Source organism: Peromyscus californicus, unplaced genomic scaffold (genome assembly GCF_007827085.1).
Source record: "Peromyscus californicus insignis strain IS unplaced genomic scaffold, ASM782708v3 Scaffold_6__1_contigs__length_162567912, whole genome shotgun sequence".
NCBI lineage: Eukaryota > Metazoa > Chordata > Mammalia > Rodentia > Cricetidae > Peromyscus > Peromyscus californicus.
In genome coordinates, this window is record NW_026294584.1 from 138,997,235 (window position 1) to 139,018,439 (window position 21,205).

At 49.5% G+C, this 21,205-nt stretch overlaps 1 protein-coding gene across 2 annotated transcripts; it reads left to right on the forward strand.

The window, feature by feature from the left end:
- Nucleotides 1-340: 340 nt before the first annotated feature.
- On the forward strand, nucleotides 341-16,322 carry Lpar5 (lysophosphatidic acid receptor 5). 2 transcript variants are annotated; one of them, XM_052722075.1, is made up of 2 exons: nucleotides 341-2,116; nucleotides 13,982-16,322. In XM_052722075.1, the coding sequence occupies exon 2, from the start codon at nucleotides 14,157-14,159 to the stop codon at nucleotides 15,312-15,314; it is 1,158 nt and encodes a 385-aa protein (XP_052578035.1). In that variant the 5' UTR covers nucleotides 341-2,116; nucleotides 13,982-14,156; the 3' UTR covers nucleotides 15,315-16,322. The 2 variants fall into 2 exon arrangements, with proteins under 2 accessions (XP_052578035.1, XP_052578036.1); XM_052722076.1 differs by lacking the exon at nucleotides 341-2,116 and adding an exon at nucleotides 4,655-6,170.
- The last annotated feature ends 4,883 nt before the right edge of the window (nucleotides 16,323-21,205 follow it).

The window sequence follows — 21,205 nt, forward strand, 5'->3', positions numbered from 1 at the left end:
CCATGGGCTCTGTTTAGTGCGATCCCCACCCTCAGCACCGCCACCTCACTCCTAGAAATTTACTTCCAGACTCCCATTCGCAGGAGAACTTCCTGGGAACGGCACCGAGGAAGCATCCTGCCCCACGAGAAGCCGCAGGCCTAAGTGGTCAAGGAGTTGCACTGAAAGGGCTGTGACTGATCCGGGCGGTGGTGGCGCACGCCTTTAATCCCAGCACTCGGGAGGCAGAGCCAGGCATGTCTCTGTGAGTTCGAGGCCAGCCTGGTCTACAGATCGAGATCCAGGACAGGCACCAAAACTACCCAGAGAAACCCTGTCTCGGAAAAAAAAAAGGGGGGGGGGGGGCTGTGACGGAGATTGCAGGGGTGGAAAGGGCCGAGAGGGTATGCTGGCCTTCATCTCTGAGTTCACGTGTCAGTATGTGATTCTCAAGGCCAAAGCCGGAAAGTACGTCAACCCCAGAAGGTATGACATAGCTTGTAGCTTGTACTTCCCTCTTCGAGGAGGGAGAAACTGAAACGACATCCCGGAGCTCAGAAGCCCTGGGCGTACAAGCTTTGCCAGATGGTCTGAATGATGGGCACCTTCAAGTGTCCCTTTGGCACTGGCCTGGAATAATTTGGACACTCACAGGGCAGTACAGCTGGAGACGCTGTAGAGTCCCTTCTGTGGGCTAACAGTCATCAACAGCATTTGAATTGGCACAGACAGAACTTGGGCTTGGGGCTGTAGCTCACTTGGCAGAGTGCTTGCCTAGCGTGGACAAGGCCCTGGGCTCCAGGGGGCATAGTGGGGCATGCTTTAATCCGAGTGCAGTCTGGAGGATATGAAATTCAGCATCAGCCGTGGCTGCATAGATTGAGATCAACTTGGGCTACATGAGAACCTATTTCCCAAAGTGGGAGGGGCGGTAGTTGTGGGGGACTAGAGAGATTGCTTAGCAAATAAAAGCATTTGCTGAGCAGGCCTGGTGCCTTAAATTCAATCCCCAAAACCCATGTAAAAGGCAGAAGGAGAGAGCCAACTCCACAATGTTGACACAGGTACTATGGCATGATTACACATGCCCACATATATCACACACACACACACATCACATCACATCACATCACATCACATCACATACATACCTTCATAAATCAAAAACATTTTCAAAAACCAAAAAACTGTGTGGTGGCATATTCCTGTAATCCCAGCACTTGAGAGGTAGAGACAGGCCAGCCTGGGCTACATGCTGGGTGTGGTGATGCACATTCTTAACCACTAGCACTGAGGAGACAGAAACTAGGTGGCCAGCCTACTCTACATAGCAAGTTCCAGGACAGCGAGATGTATATAATAGAGAGACCTAGTCTCAAAAAAACCAAACTAACAGAATTAGAGGCATAGAGAGAAGGCTCAGTGGTTAAGGATACTTCCTGCTCTTGCAGAAAACCCAGATTTGGTTCCCAGCACCCATGTCTGGTAGCTCACAACCATCTGTAACTCCAATTTCAGAAGATCTAATGCTATCTTCCAGCCTTCACAAGCACCTGCATGTGCCTTGAACACATAGACACACTCAAGCACACACATATAAAAATATCTTAAATTTATTTTTTATTTTAATTAAAATTTAATTATTTAATTTTCCCCTTCCTGTTCCTCTCTCCAATTCCTCCCATGTTCTCTCCTCACTCCCTCTCAAATTAATGGCTTTTTTCTTTGACTATTATTGTCACACACACACACACACACACACACACACACACACACACACACACACAAGCTGCTGAGTCCATTTCGGGTTGCTTGTGTGTATATAGTTTCGGGGCTGACTATTTGGCATTGGTTAAGTAATTAAGGGGCTCATCCCGGGGAAAGACTAATTCTTCCTCTCTCAGCAGTCCTTAGTGGCCAGCAGTTCTTTGACTAGAGATGGGGCTCCTAGTGGGCATTCCCTTGGTGTTGTTATTGTTCAGATCTTGTTTAGGCAGCCATCATTGCTGAGGTACCACAGGTGACGTTTCCCTGTCATTTCTAGGAGAGACACTCTCACATTGGACTTCCTGTTCCTCTGGTTCTTACAGTCTTTCTGCCCCTCTTCCAGATGTTCCCTGAACCTTAGATGCAGGAGGTAGGTGTATTGTAGCTGTATCCTTTGGGGCTGGGCTCACCAGCATCGATCCATCTTTGCATTGTCATCAATGTGGTTTTCTGTAGCATCAAATTTCTTTAGAAAAAAAAATTTAAGAGATTGCCAGTCATGGTGGTGTACACCTTTAACACCAGCACTCAGGAAGCAGAGGCAGGAGGATCTCTGTGAGTTCAAGGCTAGCCTGGTCTACATAGTGAATTCTAAGCTAGTCAGAGATACATAATGAAACCTGTCTCAAAAAAAGAAAACAGAAAGTTGAAACATGCCCCAAATAGCAGATCTGGGTGTGGTTTAGTGGAAGAGCACCTGCTAACATGCAGATGAGATTCTAGATTCAATCCTCAGGAAAGAAAAAATACAATTAGTATAATGCACCCTCAACCAGCTGGAGCAATCAACCCATGGCTTATCATTCAGCAGAATGCTAATGCTGCATTTTGCCTAGTGTTCGCCAAACTCATTTAACCATAATACCTTTTCCAGCTACCTCCCAAAAAAAAAAAAAAAAAAATCCCTGCCTTTGCTTATGTAGTGAAGGGCTGTGCTCAGCCCAAAAATGCAGACAGGAACCACCATAGGCTCCCTGCCTCCAGGAGTTCCTAGCCTGAGACAGAGGGAGAGGAGGAAGCATCCAGACAGGCTACCGCTTTGATGGAGGAACTGGATGTGTGCTGGCAGGGAGGGAGAGCACTTGGCATGCCCATGAGCCCCAGGCAGGGGAAGATACAACCACGAGCCACATGAACTAAACCACCTAGCTGACCCAAGAGAGGAAGAGGGACAGGCAGGGAGGAGACAGGTGAGAGCAGCATGGGGGGGTGGGGGGTTAGTCATCAGGCATCCATGGGTAGGTGTGTCACCTAGAGTTCCCGGAAACTGCAACTCTATGAGCCATAGTTGGGGAGCTGAGTGACTAGAGTTAGGGCTGGGTTTTCATCAGCTCTTGGGACTTGCTTCTCGGACCTCTTTATGAAGGTACCTGTGGTCAAGGCTTTGCTCCTTTTTGACTCTGTGGGGTTGGGTGAGTGCACAGGGCTGGGAGGGATATACTGAGATCTGTGAGGTGGGTGTGTCAGGCCCGCCCAGGAGCAGGTCCTACCAGCACAGCTCAGCCCAGCCCAGAGTGTCAGCGGAAGCAGTCTTGGGGCAGCGGCAGAGGAAGAGCCACAGAGCACAGGTATGGGGGTGTGATGCGTGGGGCTGCCACCAGAAATGCGGGACACTGGTGAGGATGGAGAATATGGGTGGGCCATAGGCTCTGGGGAACCCTTTTGGATAAAGTGAAAAGGAAAACGGGGCTGCCCGCTGTGGACAGATCTTTCCTTAGGGAGCCTGAAAAGGCAGCTGACATGCCTGACACCCCTGAAGGTCTGAAGCCCCGCTGTGCGCCACCTTAGGGTCTTCCTCTAAAACTTTAGGCTCCTGCTCTCATGTTGACCCTGAACTCTCTGAGGAGAGCTCTGAGGTCTGCTCCCCTGCAGGGCCAGGTCCTAACCTGGAAGAGCCGAACTGATTAAAGTTGGCTAATGAGCTGATTGGGAAAGATAGTCCTCCCTGGCCACCAAGGTGTGCTTTGTTTGGTTATTTGGTGCTGGGGATGGAATGAGTATACGTTAAGTATGGCCTGATCCCTCTCCCTCTCCCTCTGGAGTTCAGGGATTACAGCCATGGACCACCACACCAGATTTCTGCAAGTGCAGGTGGTTGGCCCCAGAGCATACATCCCCAGGCTCCTGACCCTTTGGGGGAGTGAAATCTCATGCTTTCTAGGACGGTTTCCTAACCTCAAAGGACCCCCTATCCTATCAGCTTCCCTGATAGGTGGAACTACATGAGTGTGCCATGATGCTCAGATCTACTTAATTTATTTTTTTGCTGTGCCAGAGATTAAGTCCAGAGCCTTGTGAATGCTAGAAATCTTTCTGCCACTGAGCTACCCCCAGCCCTTCCAGCTATATTTCAATGGGTCTTGAGGATGCGCCACCCCAGCCTGAGATGCTGTAATAGAAGGGTGTTGGGCTGTACGGTCTCTCTGTCCCCAAGGTTTTGACAGAATATGACTGATGAGTAGCATAAAGGGGGTGGGGGGGGGATGAGCCATTGTGCATGTGGGGGAACCTGTGGAAGGCTGTCTGGGACCTTTGCCATACTTGTGCAGGCCACTGCCTGCCTGCTGCCTATGGTTTGGGGGGCTCAATGACAAGAAAGGGACTCACAGACTCATCCTTCCAGAACGCTTCATTTATGGTAAACTGAAGTCATAGCCCTGGGGGCAAGGAATGTGACAGTGAACCTCACCTCCCAAACAACCAGCGACACTAGAGGCCAGCTCAGTCTGTGCTGTCTGATGCCGCCAGCTCTCACCACCCTACTCCTCCCAGTGTGCACCCCATTGACACAGAGACCTCTTATGTCCAAGGTCATAATAACAAAATAATAATAATAATAATAATTACTACTACTACTAATAATAATAGTAATAATAAGCCAAGGAGGAGACAACAGAAGAGGGGAGAGCTGATGGGAATATCGCTGTAGCTGGGAAGCAAAGTGCTTGCCTAGTGTGCACAAGGCTCTGGGTTCATCTCCAGCATCAAAAACAAAGGGTGTGGGCCTCTGAGGCTGGTGGTATGATGGAAGTTCAGAGTAAGGTCAGCCAGCCTAAAAGGCTCCAGGAGGTTGTTCAGAAGAGGCAGGACCTGTCGGGCCTGAAGCAAGGGTAAAACGCACACAGGGCACAGGTCAGCGTGGGGCTGAGCCTATGGCAGTGACTTTTGGGGGGTTGGGACTTTCCTGTTTTTCTAGCTTTGGAAGGTAGGGTGGAGGGAGAGGCGGGTAAGCTGTCATCTACACATCAGGGAAATGAATTATTGAGCTCTGGGCCACCTTTGACTTCTGTCTTTCCCAGAAAAACATGGTGAAGGATGGTCATATCCCCAACACTCTGGAGCCTGAGGCAGGAGAATTGTCATGAATTCCAAGTCAGCCAGAGATACGTTGTGAGATCTATCTCAAGGAGAAAGGAAGAAAGGGGTGAGGAAGGGGAACCCACTGAGGAGAGCTGGACAGGGGCAGGGAGGGAGAGCGCTGTGCCCGGGAGGGAGACTGAGGCTGACGATAATGTTGGAAGGGCAGAGAGAGAAAGGCTTTGGTGGAGAGAGGACAAGCTGGGCGGCCTTGGGCAGCGAGAAGACAGGACCCCAGTGACGAGGCAGGATACCTGGGCCTGAAGTCAAGGGATGCCTATCTCTGTGACCTGGGCTACAGGAGGCCTCTTCGGTCTTTCTGATGACCCCTGACTCTATCTCCTTCTAGGCTGGGTGACCTCACTTTGAACTCCCCACACCACAGCCCTTCTCATCTTTTCCCTGGCCCTCAGTCTCAGGAGAAGCTGACTAGCAGGATTAACCTGTGCACAGGAAGGGCTGGAAGACGCCTTTGAGTTTAGCTTTGTTTTGAGAGAAAGTCTTACCATAACCTGTCAGGGGAGAGATGCACCTGCTGCCTCCCACCGCACCCCCACCTCGAACAGAAGCAGAGAGGAAGAACTGGCCCCTCAGACACTTAGAAAGAGGAATGCTATTTCCTGTGTTTTGGCTGAGAAATGACCTGAGGCTATCCCAGAGATAATCGTGGGCACAAAGACCTGAATTTTGGCCCTGTGGAGAAGGCAGAAAGATGTGAATTGGTGATGGGAGCAAGGCATCTGTTGCCCGGGTGAGAGGCAAGGTGGGGGAACAGAGAGACAGTGATGGGCAGCCTCTTCCTGTCTTCACTGTGGAGTCTGCAGCCTGCAGCGATCTTCCGCATTGTTGACTGCATGCTGGGGGAGGATGGCCCCTTGGGCAGAGCATGGGGAGCCGCGTGGAGCGTGGAGCAGCAATCATGAGCTAGCCTCCTGCACACTTTACTCTGGGTTCTTACTTCCTGCCCGTGGCAGAAAATAGCCCTGCCCCTCTCTCTTATCTCAGCTAAGAGCAGCACCCTGCCCAGCTCAGAGGGCAGTGGGACAGGTTCCAGAGGTCCTGAGGAGGTAAGGAACGTGGGCCCCAGATGCGCACACGGGATCCCAAAAACAGAGACACCTTGAGCAACTGGCCTGCTCTGATTTGAGCAGGGTAAGGGTGGAAAGCATTATGCCTCTGGTTCCTCTATGTGGATCGTGGTTTCTTTGGCTCTCCATGCCTGTGGGCTGAGGTATTTCTGCATACATCTGGATGAGCATGTGCTTACGAAGGAACCTGGCTCTCTGTGCATCTGTTTAAGATTTTCCCTAAGGCAGGGGACAGGGCTTCTCTTTCTTCTCTGGCCCATGTGGCTCTGCAAATGTAACAGCATGTACAGACACTGATTTGTATGCTAATGTATGCATGCCTCCGTGTGTCTGTGTATGAAAATGTGTGTCATGATGTGCTTATGTGACATCAGTGAGTGTCCATGTTACCAAGCTGTGTAAGCCTCCATGGCCCTCCTAGCTGGTGAAACGAAACTCCACTGTTCCTTCTTTTTGGAGGTAGCTGCTACGTCGATTTTTTTTCCATCTCCCCCCAAGCCTGGCCTCTTCAGGCAGAATTGGGGAGAGGGTCTGTGTTACCTCTCCCCCACACCTAAACCCCTGTTTCCATTTCCTGTTTGCCTCCTCTTTGGCAGTTTTTCCTGTCTTTACCATCTGGCCCGGCACTGGGCCCATACAGCTCCTGAGCCAGGAGCCTGGCAAGGGCTCAGCGAAGGAGCGGAATGGGGTACGGGGCCAGGCAGGGACCTTGGCAGCTTGGCCTTTCTCTCTACTAGAAAGAGGTAGCTTTTTCACTGTAAAGAAACCCAAGAACTTCTCTTTGGAATGGGGTAATGAGACCATCACCATTTCCCTTTAAGTAGCAGCTCAAATAGTCTTTCGCATTCTGATTTACTTAAACTTTGAAACTTGTTTTAGCGGAAAGACTTGACATTCTTGGAAAAGAACGCATTTCTGCACTCAGTATCTAGAATGTTCTTCCTGTAAGGTTTTGGTTAAAGATAGTTCTTGCTGTTTTGCTTATAGATCGTTACTGGATTTTTGAATTTTTTATTTTTATTAATTTTTTTAGTGATTTAATTTTATTTTGTGTGCACTGGTGTTTTATCTGCATGTATGTCTGTGTGAGGGTGTCAGAACCTCTGGAACTGGAGTTACAGACAATTTTAGCTGCCATGCGGGTGCTAGGAATTGAACCCTGATCCCTTGGAAGAGCAGTCAGTGCTCTTAACCACTCAGCCATCTCTCCAGCCCCATTAATTTGTGAAATAATGTATATACATGTGTCTGAGAGGAGAGGTGCTGCAGCCCCTGGAGCTGGAATGCCAAGTTGTGGGTCACCTGACAGGAGTGTTAAGAAGTGAACCCTGCCGGGCGGTGGTGGCGCACGCCTTTAATCCCAGCACTCGGGAGGCAGAGCCAGGAGGATCTCTGTGAGTTCGAGGCCAGCCTGGGCTACCAAGTGAGTCCCAGGAAAGGCGCAAAGCTACACAGAGAAACCCTGTCTTGAAAAACCAAAAAAAAAAAAAAAAAAAAGAAGTGAACCCTGGTCCTCTGCAAGAGGGGGTACCCACTCTCACCCGCCATCTCCCCAGCCCCCTTCCTGAAACCCTGTAATGCAAGTGTTTTTCATAGGCCTGTGCAGAGACCTGGTGTCCCGGGAGTCAGTAAAGAGCAGGGGCAGAAGCGTGGTAATGGTTAGGCAGTTATGTAGCACTAAGAATAAGCTAATAATTTGCTGGATGGAAACCATTTTCCTTCCAAGTGGCCAAAGAGATTCACTCAGGGGACCTAGGTGCAGGGTTGAAGTGTGTGTCTAAGAATGTGATCCATCCATCTAGTTGGGGGAAAGGATAAATACACAAAGACAGCAGGAGGGTTAAAAGCATTTAAAAGTACCAAGCCAAATGGCTTTTTTCTTTTGGAGACCAGGTGTCCCTTTTGGCTCAGGTTGGCCCTCACGCCTGAGTTCCTCCTGTCTCAGCCCCCTGAGTAGCTGGGACTTCAGGAATGTACACTACTCTGCTTAAGTGCTTAAGTACTTCGGGGGAAAATTGTAAAGAGGCATATCTGTGTGTGGGAGAGAAATGGGTGTATGCTACCAGTGTGCTGAGAGGATTGAAAAGGAAGTGGGTTATTGAAATGAATGTCAATTGGACAAATGAGGAAGTGAAATGTTACCCATGGGCATAGATTTCATATGGGCAATTACAAAAGACCAGGTACTCTATGCAGCACCCATTCACAAACCTCCTATTCACTCTTGCTGGGAGCTGCAGTCGACAGCTTGGACTTTGGAGCTGGGCAGTCCGAGATTTGGGTTGTGCCTCTTCTCCTCAGAGACCAGCATTGTGCTTTTGTTCTCTTTCCTATAACAATGAGAACTCAAAGAAAGAACTGTGGGGAGAGCCCGGCAGTGGCGCACACCTTTGATCCCAGCACTTGGGAGGCAGAGGTAGGAGGATCTCTGTGAGTTCAAGGCTAGCCTGGTCTACACAGTGAGTTCCAGGACAGCCAGGGCTACACAGAGAAACCCTGACTTGAAAAACCAGAAGAAAAAAAAAAAGAAAGAAAGACCTGTGGGGAGGATTAGAGACTACATGTGTAGCCTGGCTGGGGTACGGTGACTGCCACCTTCCCACTCCGCCTGTATTGGTGCTGAGGTGACAAAGATGAATGAGTCACTTCCTGAAGCCCCTCCTCCTCAGAGCTCACAACCTAAGTCGAGGGGCTAAGAACTGGCTGTCCCCATACATGTAGGAACAGCTGAGGTGTCCGTGTCTGTGTAGCTCAGATCCTGGGTAGCACATGGAAGGGGCTAAGCCACAGCTGCCCTGCTGAGGAAGACAGAGACGGGAAGGGGGTCCAACAGCCTCGTGTAAAATGACCGGGTTCATCAGGCAGCGAATGAGGGGAAGGACATTCCAGGTTGAAGACACCCAGCTGCCAAGGCAGAGACCTGAAAGCACAGGGTATGTGCAGAACTCGCTGACAGAGGACATGGGGTGAGGGGTGGCATCTGGTTTGGTAACTAGTATCAGTATCTGTGGGATACTAGTATCTCCGACCCCTTCAGATGCCAGATCATACACATATTGTCCTGTCTGTCTCCAAGCCCAGGTCAGGTACTACCTGCCTGTAACCCCAGCACTTGGGAGATAGAAGCTGGAGGAGCAGGAGTTCAAGGCCACCCTTGGCTACTCAGTTTTGGGCGGTCTAGGTCACCTGAGACCCTGTGTCCTCCCTTCTCCCCATAAACTGTCTATCTCTAGGTTGCTTATAACCCATGCAATACAATATAAATAGATTTTTGTTGTTTTTATTCCACTTTCTCTTTGTATGTGTGCATGCGCGTGAACACACGCACGCAGACACTCCTCCTGCATTTGTGTTTTGAAAAGGGTTTCCCTATATAATCCTATATATTGCATATTATATAAGCCTATTATATTTCCCTATATAAGTCCAGCCTATTGTACAGCCTCAGCCTCTGGAATTACAGGCCTGTGCCCCACACCCTACTTTAAATTTTTTTTTTAAGATTTATTTTTATTTTATGTGTATGGATGTTTTGCCTGCATGTGTGACTGTGTACCACATGTGTGCACTGCCCATGGAAGCCAGAGAGGGCATTGGATACCTTGAAACTGGAGTTACAAACAGTTGTGAGCTGCATGTTGGTGCTGGGAATCTAACCTAGATCCTTTTGAAAAGCAGCAAATACTTTTTTAAAAAAGGTTTGTGTTTGTTTGTTGTTTTGTTTTAGACAGAATCTCTTCATGTAGCTCTGGCTGTCCTGAAATTTTCTGTGTAGACCAGGCTGGCCTTGAACTCATTGATATAGGGTCTTCCTCTATAGCCCAGGGTGGCCTTGAACTTGGGATCTTCCTGCCTCAGCTTCCTGAGATCTGTGATTACCACCATGCTAGACCTTGTAACTGCTTCCATACTGTAGTTTTTGAGGGAAAAATGACAAGGGGAATATATATATATTCAAGACAGACACTTTTTTTTTCTGTGATGGGGTCCTGCTGTGTTTCCACAGTTGCTTTTAACCTCACTGTTCAAGTGATAATCCTGCCTCAGCATCCCAAGCAGCTAGATGAAATCTGTTCGGTTGGCTTTGCTTTTGAGACAAAGGCTCACTCTGTAACCTAGACAGTCTTCTTGACAATCTTCCTAAATGCTGGGATTACAAGTGTGAGGCTCCACACCTGGCCTTTTCTTGAGACAGGGTCTCAAGTAGCCCAGGCTGGCCTCTGCCCCTCAAGTGCTGTGTTTACAGACAGGGTCACCAAGCCTGGCTCAGATGCAACAGTCTCTCTTCCTCTCTCTTTCTCTCTCCAGGGCCTCACACACACTGCAGCCCAAGCTGGCTTCAATTTCCTGCTGCTCTTGCCTTTAAAAGCATTTTTAGATTTATTCATTTTATGTCATGTGTGAGTGTTTGGCTTGCATATATGTATGTGTACCATGTGTGTGCTTGAGATCCACGGACCTCAGAAGAGGGCATTGGAGCCCCTGAGACTGGAGCTGTAATCCCATCGTGTGGGTGCTGGCAACCCACATCCTCTGCGAGAGCGGCAAGTGCTCTTAACCACCAAGCCTTTTCTCTGGCCCCTGGTTTAGCCTTTTTTTTTTTGGTTTTCTTCGAGACAGGGTTTCTCTGGGTAGTTTTGATGCCTGACCAGGCTGGCCTCGAACTCACAGAGATCTGCCTGGCTCTGCCTCCAGAGTGCTGGGATTAAAGGTATGTGCCACCACCGCCCAGCTGGTTTAGCCTTTTAAATGCTGGGACTACAGACATCAACTATCAAGCCCAACTTTAGATCCATTTGGGGGAAAAAAAAAAAAAAGACAGATCTGGTTGGGACTGATCTGGAACCTGCTATGTAGGCTGCCCTTGAACTCACAGAGATCCTGCATCTGTCTACCAAGTATGCCACCATGCCTGGCCAGATGCATATTTTTATTTATTTATTTATTTTGGTTTTCAAGACAGGATTTCTTTCTCTGTGTAGCTTTGGAGCCTGCCCTGGAACTCGTTCTGTAGACCAGGCTGGCCTCAAACTCAAGAGATCCTCAGTGCCTCCCGAGTGCAGGGATTAAAGGTGTGCACCACTACCACCCAGCCCAGATGCATAGTTTTAAAAACACTTATTTTCTCTGAGGTTACTTGAACATATATTGTATGCACGGAACCCACACATGGAGGGCTGACTGTATTTTCATTCTGGAACCCACACATGGAGGGCTGACTGTATTTTCATTCTCGAAGTTGGTATTTTATGGAGGAAATATTTATTCCCTTTTAACTGTTTCACTATGCTTCCGACAAATCTTGAGATGCTGGTTGCTAGAGAGAGAACAAAAAAAGCCTCCATAAATTTGATATAGTCAGGCTTACAACTTAGTGCCGTAAGCTAATTTATTTATTGAAATGCTGGGCCTTGGGGCTAGAGAGATGGCTCAGAGGTTAAGAGCACTGGCTGCTCTTCCAGAGGACCCGAGTTTTGTTCCTAGAACCCATGTCAGTGTCTCATAATTGTCTTTAACTCCAGCTCCAGGAGATCCTGGATTCTGGCCTCCTCGGTCACTGCACTGAATGCACACACACACACACCACACCACACAAATACACACAATTAAAACAATAATAACAAGGACCTGGAGAGCCAGGTGGTGCACACTGAGAAGCACTCGGGAGGCAGAGGCAGGAGGATCTCTGTGAGTTCGAGGCCAGTTTAGTCTACATAGTGAATTCCAGACCAGATAGGGTTACACAGAGAGATTCTGTTCCAGGACAGCCAGAACTACACACGGAAACCCTGTATTTGAAACAAAACAAAACAAAACAAACAAAACAACAGAGAGGTGGCTCGAGGTTAAAGGCATCTGTCGCCCTTGCAGAGGACTGTGGTTCAGCTACCACCACCCACATGGCTGCTCACTACCTGTTACTCCAGGTCCAGGGGGCCTGATGTCTTCTTCTAGTCTCCAAAGGCACCAGACACACACATGATGCACATCCAAACATTCAAGCAAAACACTCATAGACATAAAATTTAAAGATAAGTATTTTAAAATAAAATCTCTTTTAAAATGAAAATAAAAAAAAATAAAAAAAAAATAAAAAAAAAATAAAAAAAAATAAAAAAAAAAATAAAAAAAAAAAAAATAAAATAAAATGAAAATAAATAAAATGCTGTTAGAGCCGGTTGCAGTGAGAGACATCTGCATTCCCAGCTGAGGCAGAGAGATCTTCAACCCTAGAACTCAGGCCGGCCAGCCTGGGCAGCATAGTCAGATTGTGTCTCTAGAAAGAAAAGCAAAATAAAATGTAAAAAGTGAAAATGGAGCTAAGGATGGTGGCACACACCTATAATCCCAGCACTTGGAAAGTTGGGGCAAGAGGTTCAGGAGTTCAAGGCTAGCCTCAACTACACAGCAAGTTCAATGCCAGCCTAGGCTACATGAGACCCTGTCTCAAAAATAAAAAAATTGCAAAGAGTAAGTTATATTTATTCTAACACACACACACACACACACACAGACACACACACACACACACACACACACACACATACACGCACAATTGTGTGTATATGAGGCAGGGATTGAGAGGTGACTCCTGTGACCTCTTGCACATGAGGAAGGCGAGGCTCTAAGACCCTCCCTTGTCCATTTTCTACCTCTTGGCTGTCCTTGGTACATCAATTAGTTCTCTTGTAGGAGTGCAGCATGGCTTAGTAAGGAGGGTTCACACAGGAAATACCTGGGGAAGCTCAGCCCTTGGGGCAGTGGTTCTCAGTTTATGACCCCTTTGTGGGTAGTATATTATATCCTGCATATCAGATATTTACATTATGATTCATAACAGTAGCAAAATTTCAGTTATGAAGTAGCAATGAAATCATTTTATGGTTGTGGGGGGGGGTCACCACAACATGAGGAACCTGTGTTAAAGGGCTGCAGCATTAGAAGGTTGAGAACCACTGCCTTGGGGCCTTCCCCCACCTTTCTGAAGGAAATGCTAAAGTGCTCTTAATGTGCCTTTGGCCAAAGCTGATGGCAACTGCCTTGGAGTACACCAGTACATTCTTCTTCCCATTTTACAGATGAAGAAATGGAGGGCTGGGTCAGTCAAGCTGAATCCAGCTGGATCTCTCTGACCAAACCCAGCCCACAAGGGAAAAGGTGAATATGATGAACAGGCCTGGGATTTTGTTCTGGACTTGAGAGTCTGAACTTTATTCCTTAGATAATAGGGCACCAGTCCTGGCTCCATAGCCCTTCTCCCCACTAGTCAGACCTATTTGTGTGGTTTGTTGGTTTTCCTCTAATGGAATGTGAAGTAGGTGGGTGGGACAAGGCCTTTGTTTTGTGCATTGCCGGAACTTGCTGGAACCTTCTAAGGATTCAGTAAGCATTTAAGGGAAGGAGGGGAGGCAGGTTCTAAGAACTGCAAATGAAGCATTTTAATCTTACTTAACGTCCAAACAGTGTCTTGAAGAAGAGGGCAAACTCCTTCACATGTACCCAGATAAGGAAAGCAAAATTCAGAGAGAATGACTTCTCTGAGGTCACAAAGCTAGGCAAGTGACAAAGCCAGCACTCATGCATAGCCTGCCTGGAATCCATGACTGCAGGAGCTGGGCATGGCGCTGGATGATAGAGAGAAGCAAGAAAAAGCCAGTCTGACTGAAGAATAGGGAAAGATGGAGTGAAGAGCCTTGAGGCTGAGAAAAGAGGCCAGTCAGGTTAGGTAAGCATTTAGACTACGGTTCTGCCTCTAGTAACTTTACTTTTGGTTTGCCTTCCAATTCCAGGTCTCCACAGCTGAAGTTGTGGCCCCAAAGGCGTCCAGCCTTGGCCAATCATCTGCCCCTGAGGTCACAGACCACACTCCCATGTCTTGCCTCTGCTTGCTTTGGGACAGACTCTGTATAGCCACCAGGCTACCACCCTGGAGGTGAACGCCATGCTCGGACCTTAGTATTCCCCATGATGCCTCAGCCTAGTTTCTCTTCCCACTTGGACACGATGTTTGCCAACTCTTCAGCCAATGCCTCTTCTACCAACAGCTCTGTACCCCAGTGCCGTGACTATCGGGGTACACATCGTCTGCATATGGTGGTCTACAGCCTGGTCTTGGCGACTGGTCTCCCTCTCAATGCTCTGGCTCTCTGGGTCTTTGTGCGTGTGCTGCGTGTAAACTCGGTGGTGAGCGTGTACATGTGCAACCTGGCAGCCAGCGACCTGCTCTTCACCCTGTCACTGCCCCTGCGCCTCTCCTACTACGCACGGCACCACTGGCCCTTCCCGGACTTCCTATGCCAGACGTCGGGCGCCATCTTCCAGATGAACATGTACGGCAGCTGTATCTTTCTGATGCTCATCAACGTGGACCGCTATGCCGCCATCGTGCACCCGCTGCGACTGCGCCACCTGCGGCGGCCCCGCGTGGCGCGGCGGCTCTGCCTGGGCGTCTGGGCGCTCATCCTGCTGTTCGCCGTGCCCGCCGTCCGCGTGCACAGCCCGTCCACCTGCAGGCACGAGAACATCACCGTGAGCCTGTGCTTCGAGAGCTTCAGCGATGAGCTGTGGAAGGGCGGGCTGCTGCCGCTCCTACTGCTGGCCGAGACACTGGGCTTTCTGCTGCCCTTGGCCGCTGTCGTCTATTCGTCGGGCCGGGTCTTCTGGACGTTGGCGAGGCCCGACGCCACCCAGAGCCAGCGGCGACAGAAGACCGTGCGCCTCCTGCTGATCAATCTCGTCATCTTCCTGCTGTGCTTCGTGCCCTACAACGCCACGCTGGCAGTGTATGGGTTGCTGCGAGCCGACCTGGTGGAATCCAGCCCTCAGGCCCGCGATCAGGTGCGCGGTGTGCTGATGGTGATGGTGCTGCTGGCCGGCGCCAACTGCGTGCTGGATCCGCTGGTGTACTACTTCAGTGCTGAGGGTTTCCGAAACACCCTTCGCAACCTGGGCACCCCGCTCCATACCAGGCCTTTGGCTACCAATGGGGCTAGAGGGGTGCTCACCGAACCACCCTCAGAAACCACCCAAAACACTGGGCTGGATGCCACCAGTCAGGGTCTACTCCAGCCCGCCAATCTGGGAACGCCCGTCATCCAGTGCCCCCAGGATTCAGCCCTCTGAAAGGACGCAGTGTCCTAGCGTAGGCTTGGGCCAGCCTCAAAGGCTTAGGGTGTCCATTTGAGGGAGGTGGGCTGGGAACTTGGGACTTTGAAGCCATTCCAGTCCCAGTGTGCAGAAGAAAGCAAGCGTGTAAGCAGGGGTAGAGGAGATAGAGTGCTGCTGTAAGAGCCATGGGCTCGGGCTTTTATGCAGAGGACCCTGCTCCAGTACATAGGAAGCCATGGAGTGAGCATGCCCGTGGCTAAGAGCTGGTACGTGGAACAGAAGATGGCTCTCCCAGATTGAGGTCATCAGTCGGAGAACTGAAGATCCCCTGACCTTGGTGAATCAACTACACAGAAGGTCATCTGTCATCTTCAAAAACAAAGCAAAACTCAGAACCTAGAACCCGCTGCCTGTACATGCTGGGCCACCACATTCCCACTGAACTCCATCCCAGCCACACCTGCTGCCTTCCGTCCTGACTTGAGGGCCATGGCCGCCAGGCCACCACCAGCCCTCGCTTCCACTTGGCCACCCTGCGCAGCTGGGAGGCATGATACAAAGGTTTATTTGATGTGCACTGACTTGTTTTGTGACTTGTAACAGTTTAGGCTTGACACCCAGTATGAGGAGGTTGGGGAAGGGCAGAGCGGTGTGTTGAGTCCCTCGAAAATCCTAGTTCTTGGGCCTTTCTAGTTCTAGTCGTCCTTTCTCCTTCTATCACTCTCTGGGCCTCTTCCGTTCTGTCTCTCCCTTCCTCCCTCCCTCCTCCCATCTCTTCCTCCACACTCCCACCCCTTCTACAGACTGGGCTGGCCTTGAACTCTTTTTTTGTTTAATTTTGTGTGTGTGTGTGTGTGTGTGTGTGTTTTGTTTGTTTTGTTTTGCTTTTGAGACAGGGTTTCTCTGTGTAGCCCTGGCTGTCCTGGAACTTGCTCTATAGATCAGGCTAGCCTCGAACTCACAGAGATCTGCCTGCCTCTTTCTCCTAAGGACTGGATTAAAGGTGTACAACCACTAAGACCAGCTTTTTTGGTTTTTTGGTTTTTTGTTTGTTTGTTTGGTTGGTTTTTCGAGACAGGGTTTCTTTGTGTAGCATTGCTATCCTGCCTGGAAGAATTCACAGAGATCTGCCTGCCTCTGCATCCTTGGATTAAAGCCATGCACCACCACCGCGGGGGCTTGGCTTTGAACTCTTGATCCTGTTTCCGCACTTCCTAAGACTGGGATTAGAAGCATGCGCACCATGCCCAGCTGCTGTCAATATCTTACAGAATTCGTATTTTCCGAGAAAGGCTCTCTCTACATAGCCAATACTCTGCTTCTCTCTCTCCTCACTCATTCTCTCCAGGCCCCCTCTGTCCTCCTGGTCCTCCTCCCTGTCCCCCCTCCCCTCTCCTCTTCCCTGCCCCTTGTCTCCCCTCTCCTCTCCTCACACCTCCTCTTCTCTCCTCCCACTCCCCTCTTCCTCTCTGACCCCTAACATTTTTGCCATCAAGCATCAATGCTCAAACTGTTTGGTCTCTGATCCCTTTATCCAAACTGAGGGACCTGAAGAGCTTTTGTTCTTTCGTCTTGTGATGCTCGCCATGTTATAAATCAAGGTTAACGTGTTTCTGAAACATGGAGATACAGACACACACTCCATTTCACTGAGAGCAGTGATGTCATCACATTTCAGGAAACTTCTGGAAGCTTCCCTATATGCTGGTGAGAGAATGATTGTAAAAACCGACAAGGGACATGTTAGTATTATGAATATAGTTTTGACCTCGAGGACTTCCTCAGAGAGCTGGTCTCTGGATCATACTTTGAGATCACTTGCTCTAAAGTATTAGAGTTCACGTCTAACTTCCTCTAGGACAGTATTTTTGACTCTGGGATGAGGGCATTGATCAACTAATTGCTAATTGTGGTTCCTCTGGCTCAGGACTTGCTGGAGGACAGGCTGGAACTGTACACCAAATGTAACATTATCTTGGGCTTTACCAGCGCAGCAGCCTGGAGGTGGGGAGTGGGGGTTGGGGGTCGGGTACAAAGCCAGACACACAAACACTCAGGGCCAGGGTGGAGCATTTCTGGGGAAGGAAAGGCAGCAGTGTTTGCCAGGAGAAGACTGTACAGGAAGTAAGGGAGATGGCAGGATAGGAAGTGCCTGTCTCCGTAGCAAGCGGGAGGCTAGCAAATGGTGTTCTTCCCTCCTTCCCCAAGGAGTGGCTGGGTTGCTGGGAGGGGTTGCAGAGTTGGTGCTGTGACATTTTTAGACGCTGACATTGAGAACTGTCATGTATGTGTCCTAGAAGCATTATGTCCCTGTGTCTCCCAATACAGAGAGATTTCCCAAGCACTTCGGACTCAGTTAAGATTTGGGCCTTTTGTGTCTCTAGGAGGGCTTCGATTGCTGATTTACAGTGGTAAAATGACCCCTGGTGGCCAAACCGGGGAACTACCCCTCACTTCCTCCGTGGCTGGCTAGTTTCTCGGTCCAGGCGGATGGAAGCGGGATGCCCACCAGGCCTTACCACCAGCTGCTCTACAGAAGGCCTGCGGTCAGCATCTGTCCCCAGCTCCTCAGGACCCAAGGTCTGTGCTCTTCCTGACAGGAGAGTAGGCGCGGCATCAACCCTCTTTGGCTGAATCTCAGGACATTGCGTTACGCAAAAAGCGCAACAGAACCTTCAAAAGTTTTGGGGGTGAAGGGGCGGATGTAGCTCAACTGGTAGAGTGCTTGCCTTGCATGCGCAAAGCCCTGGGTTTGAACTCAGCACCACATAAACCTGGCCTGGTTGTTGAATGCTGGTACTTCCAGCGCCAAAGGAGTGGAGACCTGGTGGTACACCCCTTTAATCCCAGCACTGTAGCAGCAAAGCTAGGCAGCTCTCTGTGAGTTCCAGGCCAGCTTCGTCTACATAGAGCATTCCAGACAGCCAGGGCTATATAGAGAGCCTGTATGAAAGAAAGAGAGAGAGAGAGAGAGAGAGAGAGAGAGAGAGAGAGAGAGAGAGAGAGAAGAGGAGAGGAGAGGAGAGGAGAGGAGAGGAGAGGAGAGGAGAGGAGAGGAGAGGAGAGGAGAGGAGAGGAGAGGAGAGGAGAGGAGAGGAGAGGAGGAGAGGAGAGGGAGGGAGGAAGAAGTAGAGGCAGGAAGATGAGGAGTTCTAGGTTGCTCTCAGCTACATATTGAGTTCTGGGATGCATAAGACTGTCTCAAAGAAAAAATTCCCAGCTGAGCTGTGGGGACCTAGGCCTCTAGTTCCAGTGCTCAGGAGGCAGAGGCAGGCAGATCTCTGTGAGTTCAAGGCCAGAGTGGTCTACATAGTCAGGTCAGCCGGAACTACGTAGTGAGACCCTCTTCTCAAAAAAGAAAAAAAAAAGTAACGAGGGGTCTGATGTATGCATGCCTATAACCCCAGCCCTGTGGATACTGAGGCTGGAGAATCATGTGTTTGAGGCCAGCATCTGCAGTCCCCTAGGTGTGATCTCTAGCACTACAAATACATTGAAAAGGAGTGCTTTTATATTCAGGTACTGAGCAGATTCCAGAGTATTTAAAACAGCATGTATCACCTAACAGACCATACAACTTACTTATTTATTCTAATTGTTGTATGTATTATCTGTCTTCCTCCATCTCCCTAGGTAGAATGTAAGCTCCTTGGCAGGGGGAACAAGGATTTTTGTTTGCTTGGTTCACTGATGTATTTACTGGCATCTAGAACAGCGCCTGGCACAGAGGGAGTACTCAATAAAGACTCGTTAAATGAACGGTCAGATCTTGTCAAGTGCCTGGCTATCTAGTGAGGACCATTGGGGTGAACAAGAACTATACTGTAAGACGAAGATAAAGGGGAGTAGAGACGGCACGGGCTGTTAACTTAGGGGAGCCCCTGAGAGCTGCCCAGTGAGGTGTGCTCACAGACACACTTGTTGGACAGAACTGTGGGGAACCGGGCAGGGAGGTCTAAAGAAGAGATCAAGGGCTGCAGTGGGAGAAGTGGACTCACGCCGCAGAAGTAGATGGAAGCAGGTTGTCTCCAGCCTGACAGTGTTTCCAGACATTTCTCCACCTCAAGAACAGAGGCAAGACTAGATAAATGAGGCGTTGTAGCCAGTGGGTGGTGGCCCATGCCTTTAATCCCAGTCCAGCACTCAGAGGCAGAGGCAGGTGGATCTCCGTGAGTTCAAGGCCAGCCTGGTCTAGAAAGCAAGTTCCAGGACAGCCAGGACTGTTACACAGAGAAACCTTTGCCCCAAACAAAACCCAAACCAAAAGGTATTGTAGGCATCGGGAAAGAACAGCACCCTACAAGTAAACAGGCTGTGGAGATTTAGGAAAGCCCAGATCTCTGTCATCAGTGCCCCCCCACCCCACCCGCACCCCCCCTGCACCTGTGCTCTGGGCCTGCCCCATTTAACACCAAGGAGCGTTCCAAGGAGAAGGAGGAGAAAAATCTTAGGCAAAAAATAAGAGCAATCGCCAGATGTGGACGCTCCGGAGGCTGGGCCAGGAGGATTTTATGTTCAAGGCCAGCCTAGGCAACTGAGTGAGACTGTCTCAAAATAAACGGGGATGCGGACAGGTTTTGCCAAGCATGTGCACAGACTTGGGTTCCACCTCCAGTATAGAAAAAAGAAAGCATTAAAGGGTTGAGACAAAAGAGTCCTGCTCGCCTCCACAGAAGGAGCTCTTATTCTGACGGCAGAAGTGCTGTGACAGCAGACTCCCAGACTGCTCTGCCACCTATGGCAGGAGGGTTTAGAACTCAGGGCCAGCCGGGACAATAAGACAAGACCCAAACCAGTCGGTGGTGCCCAGGACTTTAATCCCAACACTCGGGAAGCAGAGGCCGGTGATCTCTGAGTTTGAGGCCAGCCTGGTCTACAGAGTTCCAGGACAGCCAAGGCTACACAGAAAAATCTTGTCTTGAAAAAACAAACAAACAAACAAAAGAAAGACAGAAAAGGCCCTGTCTATCAATAAATATATGAGCAAATAAATTTTCTGTGCACCAGGAGTTCAGTATAATGTTTATAATTCTCTCTCTCTTTTTTTTTTTTTTTTTGAGACAAGGTCTCTCTACTTAGCGCGGGCTCTCCTGGTACTCACTATGTGACCAGGGTGGCCTCAAACTCACAGAGCTCCTGCCTCTGCTTCGTGAGTGCTGAGATTAAAGATGCTCACCACTACCCATCTGGCTTGCTGTTCTGAGACAGGCTTTTGCTTGGTATCCCAGACTGTCTTTGAGCCCGGGCTCCTCCTGTCTCAGTTTCTGAAGTGTTAAGATCACATGTGCTCCACTGTGCTTTTCTTTTTTTCAAACAGGGTTTCTCTTTATAGCCCTGGCTGTCCTGGAACTCACTCTATAGACCAGGATGGCCTTGAACTCACAGAGATCCTCCTGTCTCTGCCTCCCAAGTGCTGGGATTAAAGGCGTGTGCCACCACTGCCCCACCCCACCATGCTTTTATAGGGGACCTCATCTTATTTAATTAGTACATGGCTTCTGAGTTATGAATATGACTAGCCCCACTTTCGCAGAGGAAACACTGGAGAATCTGAGGTCTAAAGGTCACAGGAGCAGGAAGTGGCTCAGCTCAGTCTGTTTCCCAAACTCTGACTTCACTTCCAGCCTTAGGAAACTTAACACCCGGTTCAGTCACATGCAGCAGTACCATTCCCAGCCACTTTCCCTCGGCTACCTAAGGCCTTGCCAGCCCATAATACTTACCTCTGTTATATCTTGGGAATAACAGTTTTCTCTGGGACTGAAACATCCCACCTTGCAGGGAAGCTCCTTAAGCAGGAAAGTAAACAACACAAACTAGTTTCAGGAAGTCCCTAAAAACTGACCAGATTCACTAGGCCTTTCCCTGTCACAGTAAGCCACAAAAGCTGAGAAGGACTAAATGGA

Excerpts from the sequence above, each read along its gene's own strand:
- Lpar5 (XM_052722075.1), top strand. The coding sequence starts at position 14,157 with ATGATGCCTCAGCCTAGTTTCTCTTCCCACTTGGACACGATGTTTGCC.